Genomic DNA, 13,998 nt, shown 5'->3' with positions numbered 1-13,998 from the left:
TGGGCACGGCTGAATGCCAGATGCGGAGAATCTCGGCGCTCCCATGTCCGGGCTCGGGCGGGTGTGAACTTAACGCTCTAGGAGTTTCTGGCTGTTACTCCCCTGGGGCCGGGGGTAGGCGGGCAAGGCCGTGTGTGGTGCGGGCTGCGGGGGGAGGGGTTAGGGGACGTCAGTCCGTCCCTCAGCTGAAGGCGGAGCACGGCAGCGCCTCACACCGGGTGAAGGGCTCAGCGGGAGGGGAATCAGCCCCGCCGCGCAGAGGGAGAGAGCGCGAGGCGCCGCAGTGTGTCCGGTCCCGCCCCACCCCCCGGGCTCGTACCATTTGGCGGCGCTGGTGCGGGGGTGCGCGGCAAACCCCAGCCAGGGGTTCCCTGGCTGCCGCGCGAGCGACTGGGCTCCCCCGTGACCCCCGCGCGCACATCGCGCAGCCCCCGCCTCCCCCCGGGCTCTCGGGCCCCCGCCGGGCCTGGGGCGGCAGTGGCGGGAGGGCGCTGCGCACGCGGCTCCCCCGCCCCGCGCGCCCGCCCCGGCCCCGCCGTTATTCGGATGCGGAGGCCGAGGCGGGCAGCGCCGAGAGCGCGGGGGTCCCGGACCATGCTGGGTAGCGGGCGGCGGCGCCCGGCGGACTCGCACCCCGACCAGTGGGTGCTGGTTGCACCAGGTAACCCCCCCCGGGCCCCGCGGAGAGCTGGAGCCCTGGCGCCCCGTCTCCCCACCAGCGCCGCCGGGGGAGATTGGACCTCCTTCAGCGCCCCATGTCCCATCCCCCACTAGCGCCCCAGGGGAGACTGGAGCCCTGTGACCCATCTCGGCCAGGAGGGGCACGACCTCAGAGCAGTGAGATTTGATCCCCCTGGTCCACTCAGGCTCCCCTTGTTGTGCCCCGTCCAGTCCCAGGGAGCAGGACCCAGCGGGGGTTGAGGGGCTACTCATTGTAGAAGGTTAAATTCTTTGCAGCTGTATTACAGTCAAGGGGGCAGCTGCAGGGGGTGTATTAAGGCAGGATTTGATGGTCTATATCTGCTGCCCCTTCCCTCTCACCAGTGAGCTAGATGCATCTCAAAGGTTACTGATGTTGCAGAAGGAGAGAGAGCTCGTCCCTTATCAAATCCACCCCTACCCCAATATAACGCTGTCCTCAGGAGCCAAAAAATCTTACCGGTTATAGGTGAAATCGTGTTATATCGAACTTGCTTTGATCTGCAAGAGCATGCAGCCCTGCCCCCCCTGGAGCGCTGCTTTACCGCGTTATATCTGAATTTGTCTTATATCGTGTCGCGTTATATCGGGGTAGAGGTGTACTTAGATTTCCTTGGCTGATTTGCACCCTAGTCAAGACCTCTTTGTATATCCAGCCAACCCCTATCTTGCTAAGTAGCTGGATCATCTACCAGAGCTGCCTGTGTGTAACCTTAAGCAAAGTCTTACAGAGTTCACCATTCTGCTTCTCAGTCTTGACTCGATATTTTCCTACATCACTGGGATATCACAGGGTTTAACTCATTAGAATTAGTAAATTGCTGTGAGATCCTTGGGGAGAAGGTGCTCTACAAGTGCAAAATATTATTTCTAGAGTACTCCCACTGGTGCTTCATCTCACCTGTTTTTGACAATCTTTAGTAAAGGAGCCTCACCTACTTCACAGTTTATTCTGTCTTCTGTTTTCTAAAGGGAATGGCATAGAGACATAAACATCAGCTTTGAAACACTTAGACCCCTCTGAAACACAAAGTTCTAAACCTGATCAGGGATCTACTCAACCCTTCATTCTTATAGGATAAATAAACAGAATTCCCTGTATCTGATGGAAGAATGTTTCAGATGAGGGCCTTAAAAACTGAAATCCTCTCTGGCCTGTATTTCCCTCCACTCCACAACTGTCATTCAGTGTGTTTTGTAAATGTAAAATTGCATTACTGCTAATTTTTTTGCAGTGTCTGGATTAAAAATACCATCTGATTCTTACCTTCAGTAATCTCCAAACAAAAAATTGGTTAATTTTTAAATGAAGGTGGCCGAGTGAGAGAGAATGTGCACAAACTGTAGAAAACTGAGAAAAGATGCATTTCTCAACCCTATTTTCTTCTGGATTTGCTGATTCCTTCCTGGCTCCATTCTTAGCTTTTCTGTTCCACACTCTTGGATCTGACATGCAGAGTGTACAAGATGCTGCTGCTGATAGTAATAATAACTAGGGCTGTCAATTAATCACAGTTAACTCATGTGATTAACTCAAAAAAAAAAATCAAAGTTCAAAAAATTTATCACCATTAATTGCACTTATAACAATAGACTACCAATTGAAATTTACTAAATATTTTTGGATGTTTTTCTACATTTTAAATATTGATTTCAGTTACAACACAGAATACAACGTGCTTACTTTATATTATTATTTCTGATTACAAATATATGCACCGTAAAAATGATAAAAGAAATAGTATATTTCAGTTCATGTCATACAAGTACTAAAGTGCAATCTCTTTATTGTGAAAGTGTAACTTACAAATGCAGATTTTTTTTTTGGTTACATAATAACACTCAAAAACAAAACAGTGTAAAACTTTAGAGCCCACTCAGTCCTACTTCTTATTCTGCCAATCGCCAAGACAAACAAGTTTGTTTACATTGACAGGAGATACTGCTGCCTGCTTCTTATTTACAATGTCACCTGAAAGTGAGAACAGGCATTCATGATGGCACTTTTGTAGCCAGCGTTGCAAGGTATTTACATGCCAGATATGCTAAACATTCGTATGCCCCTTCCATGCTTTGGCCACCATTTCAGAGGACATGCCGATGATGCTCATTAAAAAAATAATGCTTCAATTAAATTTGTGACTGTACTCCTTGGGGGAAAATTGTATATCTCCTATTCTGTTTTACTTGCATTCTGCACTCTTTACATTTACTTGCACTCTGATGCAGAAACTACAGAACCCAAACCACCAAAAAAGAAAATCCACCTTCTGCTGGTGGCATCTGACTCAGATGAAGAAAATGAACATGTCGGTCTGCACTGCTTTGGATCGTTATCAAGCAGAACCCATCATCAGCATGGAACCATGTCCTCTGGAATGGTGGTTGAAGCAGGAAGGGACATATGAATTTTTAGCACATCTGGGACGTAAATATCTTGCAACGCTGGCTACAACAGTGCCATGTGAACGCTTGTTCTCACTTTCAGGTGACCTTGTAAACAAGAAGCAGGCAGCATTATCTCCTGCAAATTGTAACCAACTTTGTTTGTCTGAGTGATTGGCTGACCAAGAAGTAGGACTGAGTGGACTTGTAGACTCTAAAGTTTACATTGTTTTATTTTTGAATGCAGTTCTTTTTTTTACATAATTCTACATTGTAAGTTCAACTTTCATGGTAAAGAGATTGCACTACAATACTTGTATGAGGTGAATTGAAAAATACTATTTCTTCTGTTTTTTACAGTGCAAATATTTGTAATAAAAATAAATATAAAGTGAGCACTGTATGCTTTGTATTCTGTGTTGTAATTGAAATTAATATATTTGAAAATGTAGTAAACATCCAAAAATATTTAAAATAAATTATATTCTATTGTTGTTTAACAGTGCAATTAATCACGATTAATTTTTTTAATCACTTGACAGCCCTAATAATAACCACTAGCTCTTATATCATGCATTTCATCTGCAGATCTCAAAGCAGTTTACAAGGGATGTCAGTATCATTCTCCTCATTTTACAGCTGGGAAAACTGAGGTACAGTGCGAGGTGAAGTGAGGTCACCTACCAGGCTAGTGGCAGAACCAGGAATAGAACCCAGATTTCCTGAATTCCAGTATAGGATGGGGATCCACTTCTTTCTTTGACATCTATGCAAACTTCAGTTTAGAGTTAAGTACTGTATTCAAACAGTTGGCTTTGCCCACAAATGCCTCTGTCCTATTAATTTTAACACACTTAACTTTATGCATGTGAGCAGTCAGTTCTGTGCAAAATGTTAATCTCTCACATCAGCATTTTCAGGATTGGAGCCAGAGCTTGTAACTTCCATGAACTCAGACAGGTTTCCTTACAGAGGCTATGTGTACACTCGGGGGCTTTACTGGTATAGTATAGGTATAATATACCAGCAGAGTGCTCCTGGTGTGGGAACAGCTGCACTGGCAAAGTTGCCAACTTTGCCAGCACAGCTCCAGCAAAGTTTATAAAGTTCATCAAATGTATAGGAAAGTTTATTAAATTCAGTAGAACCTGAAAGCACATATTGAGTTTCAAAAGTCCACAGCAAATAGCTCCAAGGTTTTGCTGCTGACATAATCAGAAATAGTCTTAGGTCTAATTGGTCTAATAGTTGAAGTCTAATTGAAGACCATTGAATATAATAAATTAAAATTTTTATAGTGTTTTTGATAAATTACAGAAAGTTGAATATCCCTTTTTGAAGTCCCATATTTCAGAAGTGTTTTGTCAGAATTTCTGTAAAATTCACTTATGGCTATACTTGCAAAATTTGACTTTGCTTTCCAAATTTCCAACAGAATAGTCTGTTTTTTGAGGAAGTTAAATTCTTGCAACTCCCCTGTGGGGTAGGTAAGTAACAAGTTTCTGATTTTATGCAGGGAAACTTATAGAGAGAAAAGATTTGTTTTACTGTTACAACAAGAAGCACGAAAGAGCTATTTGTTACTTTTTCTTCTTGGAAAGTAGGTACATCCAAAGGATCCAGTCCTACAAACACTAAGTCACACCTATAGCTGCTCGCATGAGTAATCTTAACATTAGAATAGCTCACATGGGTGTTGATATCATGTATCACCCTATATATTCAGTAGCATTATTTTCACCTGGACATGAATAGTTCGTCTTGCTTTGATTGTGCCTTTTTTTAACGTTAATGGAGATGATGGGCTAATTCTGCAAAGAAGCAGATGTCTTGGAATCAATCCAGACAGAGAAGGGAAACTGAAATTAAGGGACTTGTCAGCAAGTATTCAGAAATGAAACTGAAACTCTACCTAAATCATGTGTATCTTGATACCCATCAAGCCCCAAGCAACATGGCAGCAGCTTGTTATACTGAAAACTCTGTGAAATAGAGTGCTACAAAGTTAGGGCCTCACCCTGCAAACACTTAACCACATGCACAACTTTTCTCATGTGACTAGTCCCATTGTACCGAGAATTAGTATTGTATTAATGTCACAGAGACCATTGAACAGCCCTCGCATGATTTTTAGTTGCTAATGGCAGATTGGATTGAAAACAGCTAGAAATAAAAAGCTCTGTTATTCCATTATCCATCTCCTGACTCACCATTAAGACTGATAAAACAACGAGGAGTCCTTGTGGCACCTTAGAGACTAACATTTATTTGGGCATAAGCTTTCATGAGCTAGAACCCACTTCATCAGATGCAACCATTCAGACTGATAGTAAATCTTAATCTGAAACTTTTGCACTTCAATTAATGGTGACATGCTTTCCCCCGGCTGATCACTGTGATGCAGCATTGGAAAGGGCAAGATACTGTCAGTACTTGCAACAGAAATCAGTGGAATGCCAAATAGTTAAATTGGAAGGCTGAGCGGTGCAATTTCTAAGTCTTCAGTTGAACTAATCACATGAGCAAAGAAAAAGCCTGTTTTCATTGTTTAATAATGAAAGGAACAGTTATGTTGTGGCTTTACTTTTTCATCTGCAGGATACTTGGCATGTTTTCTGAGCAAATGTTACTTACCAGATTATCAGATTGAGACAGTGCTACCAACCCATAGGGCAGGGGTGGCCAACCTGAGCCTGAGAAGGAGCCAGAATTTACCAATGTACATTGCCAAAGAGCCACAGTAATATGTCAGCAGCCCCCCAGCAGCTCCCCCCATCTGTTCCCAGCATCTCCCACCCACCAGCAGCCCTGCCAGTCAGTGCCTTCGCCTCCCTCCCAGCACCTCCCAATCATCTGTTTCATGGCATGCAAGAGGCTCGGGGCGGGGCGGGGCGGGGGGGGAGGGAGGGGAGGAGCGAGAGCACTGCAGGCTCAGGGGAGGAGGTGGAGTGGGGGCAGGGTCTGTGGCAGAGCCAGGGGTTGAGCAGTGAGCACCCCCTGGCACATTGGAAAGTTGGCGCCTGTAGCTCCAGCCCCAAAGTCGGTGCCTATACAAGGAGCCGCATATTAACTTCTGAAGAGCTTCATGTGTCCCTGGAGCCACAGGTTGGTCACCCCTGCCATAGGGCATCAGCAAGCATAACTGAATATGTGGGGCTTTCACATGAGCCCAAGGAATAAGAGAGGGAGTGACCAGCTTGAAAACTCTGGGTCATATTAGAAAAGTAGTCATATTAAAATAAGCTCTAGGAGACGTAGTATGTAAAATGTAATGTATTTTAACAACTTACATAGACAAATTATATTTATTCTATTACATGTCATTACTCCTAGGAGCATTCTGTTCCAAAAATTTAAAAATTCTGCCAATTTTATTTGTCAAAATAACACTACATAATCACGCCAGTTCCAATTACTTTGGTAATTTATTTCAAAATACCTGTCAGCAAGTATGTCTGTAACAATACAGACACACAAAAATTCCCCCGGGAGTAGAGAGTTAAAGAAACCCCTATGCTCTGTCCCTTTTACCTCCCCCTCCAGATCCCAGCTGGGGGGCCAGACACCCACAACCCCTCACCCCACAGCCCACCTTTGGGCCCCCCCCCCAGCCAATACACCCAAACCCCCTCCTCCCCAGAGCCCAGCTGCCAGGGCCGGCTCCAGGCACCAGCTTACCAAGCAGGTGCTTGGGGCGGCCACACCAGAGAGGGGCGGCACGTCCGGCAATTCGGCAGTGGGTCCCTCATTCCCGCTCGGAGCGAAGGACCTCCTACCGAAGTGCCACCGATCGCGGCTTTTTTGTTTGTTTTTTGTTTTGCAAGGTGGGGGGTGGCTGCTTGGGGTGGCAAAAACCCTGGAGCCGGCCCTGCCAGCTGCAAAGCCCCCGCCAGCCCAGATCCTGCACTCCATCTCTCCCCCTGGCCCAGATACCCATCTCCCCTCCCCGAGTTCAGCTGGGGGGCCCCGCCATGCCCAGACACCCTTCCCCCACAGAGCCCAGGGATCCAGAGGGAGAAACAGCCTGATGCTCTGTCCCAGGCTTGCGCAGAGTTTCCTGCGTGCTGCCCTCTTTCCCTCAGGGAATGCTGGGAACTGCAGCTTCCAGGAACCCTCTAGTTCCCTCTCCCTCCCCCCAGAAGTGTCTTCTATGTGCAAGCTCTGCCAGTCCAGTGGTTCCTAGTGGAAGCTAGCAGCACTGCAGCCCATTTCTGTGAGGGAAAGGAAATTCTGTGCAGACAGCGTTCATTTCTGCAAAATTCTGCATTGTGCAGTGACACAGAATTCCCCCAGGAGCAGCATGTTAAGACCCTACCTTTTAAAACATTTGTTTTTGTTCATTTCTGTTTAACCTAAAATAAAAGATGTTTAACCCAATTTGTTCATCTCCCATAGAGCAAAACACAGTAGTAGACTGTTATAAAACAGGATCCAGGAATTGCTTAGAATTTGAAATTCAGAGAGACATTTGGCCTTTTATATTTATCTGTCTCTTCAATAACATTCCCTGAACAAGTAGGTTTAAAAAAAATCAAATAGAACTTTGTACATATTACATAAAAACACTGCAGAATATATATTAATATTAAAGTCACCTTAAAAAGTGAGTGGATTGAGTGTCCAGGCCATTCAGTAGGGAGTTTAGAGAGAGGCTTTGTTGGCATAATTTACCTCTGCTTCCCTCAGTGTGTACATTACACCAGCTTAGATTCCCTTACACTTAAGACCTTTTACCAATAGGTAATTTGCACCCATTCTAATATGTCATCTCTGAGTATGGCCCACTAAGTATAAGGAAGACTACTTTGATGTAACTCATAAGCTGTGGGGCCAGAAGAGAGGAGTGTCGCAAGTAAAGTAACCAAAAAGAGATGTGAGACTCTCCCCTACTTTTGTTTCCTATATTCTGGCTCCTGAGTGAGCAAGGCATTGTCTACGCTCAGGAATAGTGCTGATTCAGCGGTTGGTGTACCTGCACCAATGTTGACCCTTAAGTGTAGACAAGGAGAAGCTGGGGTTTGCTTCAGTTAAGCTAGTTGGGATTTAACCTTGCTTGGGCTAATGAGGGTTTACCCGTACTTCAGTGGGTGCAAACCCTGGCATGCCCTTATGTACACCTAGGGTTCAGCATGGGTACAGCTACACCAATTGCTGAATTAGTGCTATTTCTCTGTAGACAAGTTTTAGACTTGCTCCTTGTGAGTTGCTCTAAAAGAGGTTAATTATGTCTGAACAGGGTGAAGCCAGAGGAGGGCTATAGTGGTCTTGATATGCAAAATCAGTCATTCCACTTAGGAATAGGGGCAAAAGACTAACCAAACCATCTGGTAGTTGTTTCTGTCTGAAGTTTCACTCAAGATAACTCGTGTTTATCCCGTGACTGCACCTTACAATTCACAGGTGATGCACAAGGTGGTGTAAGTTTGAGGAGTCCACCTTGTACCACCTTAAACATTGCTTCTGAATTTAGCCCTTTGCTGGAGAGCACCAAACAGTGTATCAGTGATTGCGAGACTGATAACCATTAGAGCATTGACAGTAAGCATTGGCGAAGTCCTCACTCAATTTTTTAAGATAGTATTATAGATTTGTTTTGAAAAAAGCCAGAAGTGTAAGCTCTCCAACACTTTCTGATGTTTAAACATAGTTGAGAAATCGAATGCAAAGGCAAAATTTTCAAAGAAGATGCAATGGATGCTCCTGCAGAATGTGAGTCTGTGCAAAAGTGCCTGTTTGCTGAAGTAGTTGAGGGTTTTTGTGAAGATGCAATATGGGACTGGGAGTCAAGAAATCAAGTTTATAGTCCTGTCTCTGATACTTGACTGACTTTCTGACCTCTACCAAGTCACTTATCCTCTGTGTAGCTGAGTTTATTCCTTTGCTGATTGGAACTAATGCATACTTCATATGGATTATTAATTAAACTTTGTAAAACCCTTGGATGATGTAAAGTGTCATAAGTCCTATGTAATCTTATTCAGCCCTTCTAAAAGGTCTGTATTACTTATAAGCCCGGGTACAGAGTGGTAGGGCATCACACTTATGTACCATAGAGTCATTGGTACTGAATTAAAGCCATATACTTCAGAGTTCCTTCACTCCATGAGGTACACAAATGAAGTGAGATTATTAGATCTAAAATATCTGCAGTATTAGTATCTCCGTCACTCTATCTTTATTTAAAGCCTTTATTAAAATATCTATCAAAAGGACTTCATCAAAATGTTCCCATGTTATAAACAGTGTGCAAAGGCTACGTGGGCCTGCAGTACTGCAGGGAATGGAAGAAAATACAATTTATGTAGATGACTTTAAACTAGATAAATTCATATGTTTTAATATCTGTTTTTAAATGAAATCTTAACTTTGTATTTCGAGACTTTTTAATGAGCCTTTCTTTTTCAAGAAAAGCCCTCAATATTCTTTTAATGCCAACTTTAATGGCATCTTTTTGCCGAGAATTCCATATCCTTTGATACCAGACTGTTAAACAGAGTATTCATTTTTAAAATTTGCTTATAAAAATAGATTTTGGGGCCATCCATAATTGCTTCATGTAGCTTGGTGGGGTTTTATGTTCCTTTCCAATTTATTCATGTAACAATAACCATTGTATATATGGAATTTGGTTGTATGTCTGACCTCCAGGAAATGTGATAAGGTTTCCCCCAAGATTTTAGGAATGAGTCGGGCAAGTGAAAGTCATCAGATGACCTGAGTGTTTTCGTTAAATGTGAAAGAAGTCTGGATACTTTTAAAAAGCTTTAATGGTTTGTTCTGGTATTATTTTAGACTTGGCCTGTGTTAAAGTGGGAGAGGCTTTCATGTGAGGGAATGCATGAGGATAGAAAATAAGGATGCTGGGATTACCCGTTAGCATACCTGCTGTGCTGCACATTTTCAAAGCTTTTATAGCCTCTCTTAAATCAGCTTCAGGATAGAGTAAGTTGTGAAATTCACTTTGCAGACTTCAGTGAAAATGACATGTCCATCTCAAAGTATTTTTTTAAAACTGTTTGGTGTTACTTGATGAATACTGCATAGATTACTGTAGACTATATCTTTAATGATATATACCAAAACCAATTTTAGAGAGACAAGGTGGATGAGGTAATATTCTTTTATTGAACCAATAAAAAAAAGCTCAAAAGCTTGTCTCTCTCACCAGTAGAAGTTGGTCCAATAAGACAGTGGTTCTCAACCTAGGGTAGGTGTATCCCTGGCGGTACACAGAGGTCTTCAAGGGGGTACATCAACTTATCTAGATATTTGTCTTGTTTTACAACAGGCTACATAAAAAGCACTTGCGAAGTCAGTACCAACTAAAATTTCATACAGACAATGACTTGTTTATACTGCTCTATATACTATACACTGAAATGTAAGTACAATATTTATATTCCAGTTGATTTATAATTATATGGTAAAAATGAGAAAGTAAGCAATTTTTCATTAACAGTGTGCTGTGACACTTGTATTTATGTCTGATTTTGTAAGCAAGTAGTTTTTAAGAGAGGTGAAACTTGGGGGTACGCAAGACAAATCAGACTCCTGAAAGGGGTACAGCAGTCTGGAAAGGTTGAGAGCCACTGCAATAAGTGATATGACCTCATCCACCTTGTCTCTCTAATATCCTGGGACTAACACAGCTACAATAATACTGCATAAAACCAGTTTTGACATTTATTTAAACAGCCCCATAAAGACATTGTGTTTACCTCTTAATTACCTCATTTGTTAGGGTTATAAAGGCACTATGTATTTGTGTAAATCTGTAATGGCATATTCTTAAATGCTGTGCTAGATGAACAATTGTCTAGTTTATCTATTGCTAATACACCCACCTTTACTGGGTGAGTGGTTTTGTCTATCTGCCTCTATCTTGGTACAGTGTCTAGGTGCAGTATAATTAATTGAAAGGCATAATTTCTAATCAAAAGACCCTGCACACTCTCGCTAACTTGTTTTTTGCTCGTATAAAAGAAACTCCTTGGGGCAGAGTTTATAAAATCTATTCTTGTATATTGTGGCAAATAATCCACCATCTTCCTTTAGGATTTAACAAGAGACCTCTTGCTGCATCTTTGGTTTGGCCTTTACTTTTATTCTCCAATTTTTTTAACCAATTATGGGTCTTAGACCTTAAGACAAAAGACATATTTTAATTCTTAGTTTTCCTGGAAACAACAAAGCTGCTTTGATATTTCTTTTTAAGAAAGCCCATTAAGTTAGCAACAACATTATCTTTTTCACTGAGTGTGGGACTGAAAACCTCAAAAAAAGGCAATCCAGTTACCTTTGTAAGTAAAGATCTCTATGCCATTCACAAGGTTTGTAAAATGTGGTCTTTTTCTCTTATATCTGATGCCCTTTCCACAAAAGTAATGCTTTCTTACCCTGATTTCTTATACAGGAGAGAATACTAAAGAATGTGTTCCACATAAATAGGGGTTTCTTAATGTTCAAGACCAAGTTGGTTTGGTATCCATTTCTGCAAGACAGCACCCTTGCAACGTTCTCCCCATCTGCATGCCAACCTGATTTTCAAGCATAACTGATTTCTAATGAAAATTACTTCTAGTCAATGTAAGAAATGACAGAGTAGGTCATGCTAGTGGGGACATGGCATTGTATGTGAAAGAAAGCCTAGAGTCAGTTAAAGTAAACAGCTTAAATGGATCAAAGTGTACCACAGAATCTCTATGGATAGAAATTCAATGCTTGAACAATAAGAGTATAGTAAGTAGTAGGAATATACTACCGGCTCCCTGACCAGGATGGGATAGTGATTGTGAAATCCTCAGGGAGATTAGACGGGCTACAAAGACAGAAAATAAATTAATGATGGGGGATTTCAACTATCCTCATATTGACTGGGTATATGTCACCTCAGGAAGGGACACAGATAAAATTTCTAGACATCATAAATAACTGCTTGTTGGAACAGCTTGTCCTGGAATCCACAAAGGGAGAGCCAATTCTTGTTTTAGTCCTAAGTGATACACAGGATCTGGTCCAACAGGTGAATATAACTGAATTGCTCAGTAATAGTGACTATAATATAAAAGACAGTAAGAGATCCAAAAAATGCCACAATGGTTTAACAGCAGAGTAAAAGAGGTGGTTAAAGGCAAAAAGGCATCCTTCAAAAATTGGAAGTCGGGTGAGGAAAATAAAAAGGAGCATAAACTCTGGCAAGTCAAGTGTAAACTAGGGCAGGTCAAGAAAGAATCTGAAGAGCAACTAGAAAAAGACACAAAAACTAACAACCAATATTTTTTTAAGTACATTGAAAGCAAGAAGCCTACCAAACAGTCATTGGGGCACTGGACGATCAAGGTGCTAAAGGAGCACTGTAGGAAGACAAGGCTGTTACGGAGAAGCTAATGAATTCTTTGTATTGGTCTTCACTGTATTGGATGTGAGGGACATCCTTGCACCTAAGCTATTATTTTAGGTGACAAATCTGAGGAACTTTCACAGCTTGAGAAGTCAATAGAGGAGGTTTTGGAATAAATGGATAAATTAAACAGGACTAGTTGGTATTCACCCAAGAGTTCTGAAGAAACTCAGATATGAAATTGCAGAACTACTACCTGTGATAAGATACCTATAACTTAAATCAGCCTCTGTATCATAACTGGAGGGTAGCTAATGGAACACCAATTTTTAACAAAGTCCCCAGAGGTGATCCTGGCAATTACAGGCCAGTAAGACTAACTTGAGTACCAGGAAATTGGTTGAATCTGTAGGTCAGAAAAAAATTATCAAGTACATAGATGAATACAATGCGTTGGCTTTTATAAAGGCAAATGCTGCCTCCCCAATCTAATAGAATTCTTTGAAAGTGTCAACAAATATGGACAAGGGTGCTGGATATAGTGTACTTGGACTTTCAGAAAGCCTTTGACAAGGTCCCTCACCAAAGGCTCTTAAGCAGAGTATGCAGTCATGGGATAAGAGGGAAGGTCCTCTCATGGATCAGTAACTGGTTGAAAGCTAGGAATCAAGGGGTATCTCTACAGTGCAGTTAGACACTCATGGCTGGTCCGTGCCAGCTGACTCAGGCTCCCAGGACTCAGACTAAGGGGCTGTTTAATTGTGGTGTAGATGTTCAGGCTCAGGCCTGAATCTCTACACCACAATTAAACAGCCCTTTAATCCAAGCCCCGTGAGCCTGAGTCAGCTGGTACAGGCCAGCTGTGGGTTTTTAATGGTAGTGTAGGCATACTCAAAGGGTAGGAATAAATGGAGAGAGGTAAATAGGAGGGTCCCCAAAGGATCTGTGCTGAGACCAGTACTGTTCAACATACTTATAAATGATCTGGGAAAGGGGGTAAATGGTGAGGTGGCAAAATTTGCCGATGATACAAAATTACTTAAGATCGTTAAGTCCAAATCTGACTGTGAAGAGTTACAAAGGGATCTCACAGAACTGTGTGACTGTGACAAAATGGCAAATGAAATTCAGTGTTGATGAGGGCAAAGTACTGCATTTTTGAAAACATAATTCCAACTATACATACAAAACAATGATGTCTAAATGAGTTGTTACCGCATAAGAAAGAGATTGTGGTGGCACTATGGCTAGTTCTCTGAAAACATCCACTGAGTATGCAGCAGCAGTCCAAAAAAAACAAAAACAAAAAGCTAACATAATGTTAGGAACCATTAGGAAAGGGATAGAAAACAAAACTGAAAATATCATAACGCCACTGTATAAATCCATGAACACCCACACCTTCAGTACTACGTACAGTTTTGGTCACCCCATCTCAAAAAAGATATATTAGAAATATATTTGGATATATTAGCATATATAAGATATATTAGGGATGCAACCCCACGCTCTGGGTGTCCCTAAACCTCCAATTTCCAAAAGCTGGGAGTGGATGACAGGGGGGATGGATGATT

The 13,998-nt window shown here is 42.2% G+C and overlaps 1 protein-coding gene across 3 annotated transcripts in view; it reads left to right on the top strand.

Moving 5' to 3' along the window:
* Positions 1-526: 526 nt before the first annotated feature.
* The window catches only part of LOC112112601 (ribonuclease H2 subunit B), a 53,020-nt gene continuing 39,548 nt past the window's right edge, over positions 527-13,998 (top strand). For 2 of the 3 annotated variants that reach the window (XM_024208572.3, XM_024208570.3), the window contains exon 1: positions 527-661. In XM_024208572.3, the coding sequence (XP_024064340.1) occupies positions 547-661 (115 nt within the window). In that variant the 5' untranslated portion in view covers positions 527-546. Of the gene's footprint in view, positions 662-3,802; positions 3,872-13,998 lie in introns of those variants that run through there. The other variant, XM_026653516.2, reaches the window with a different exon arrangement.

Source organism: Terrapene carolina, unplaced genomic scaffold (genome assembly GCF_002925995.2).
Source record: "Terrapene carolina triunguis isolate 2854851 unplaced genomic scaffold, T_m_triunguis-2.0 Scaffold139, whole genome shotgun sequence".
NCBI lineage: Eukaryota > Metazoa > Chordata > Testudines > Emydidae > Terrapene > Terrapene triunguis.
The sequence above is the reverse complement of the archived record's forward strand: the minus strand, read 5'-3'. Positions and strand labels throughout refer to the sequence as shown.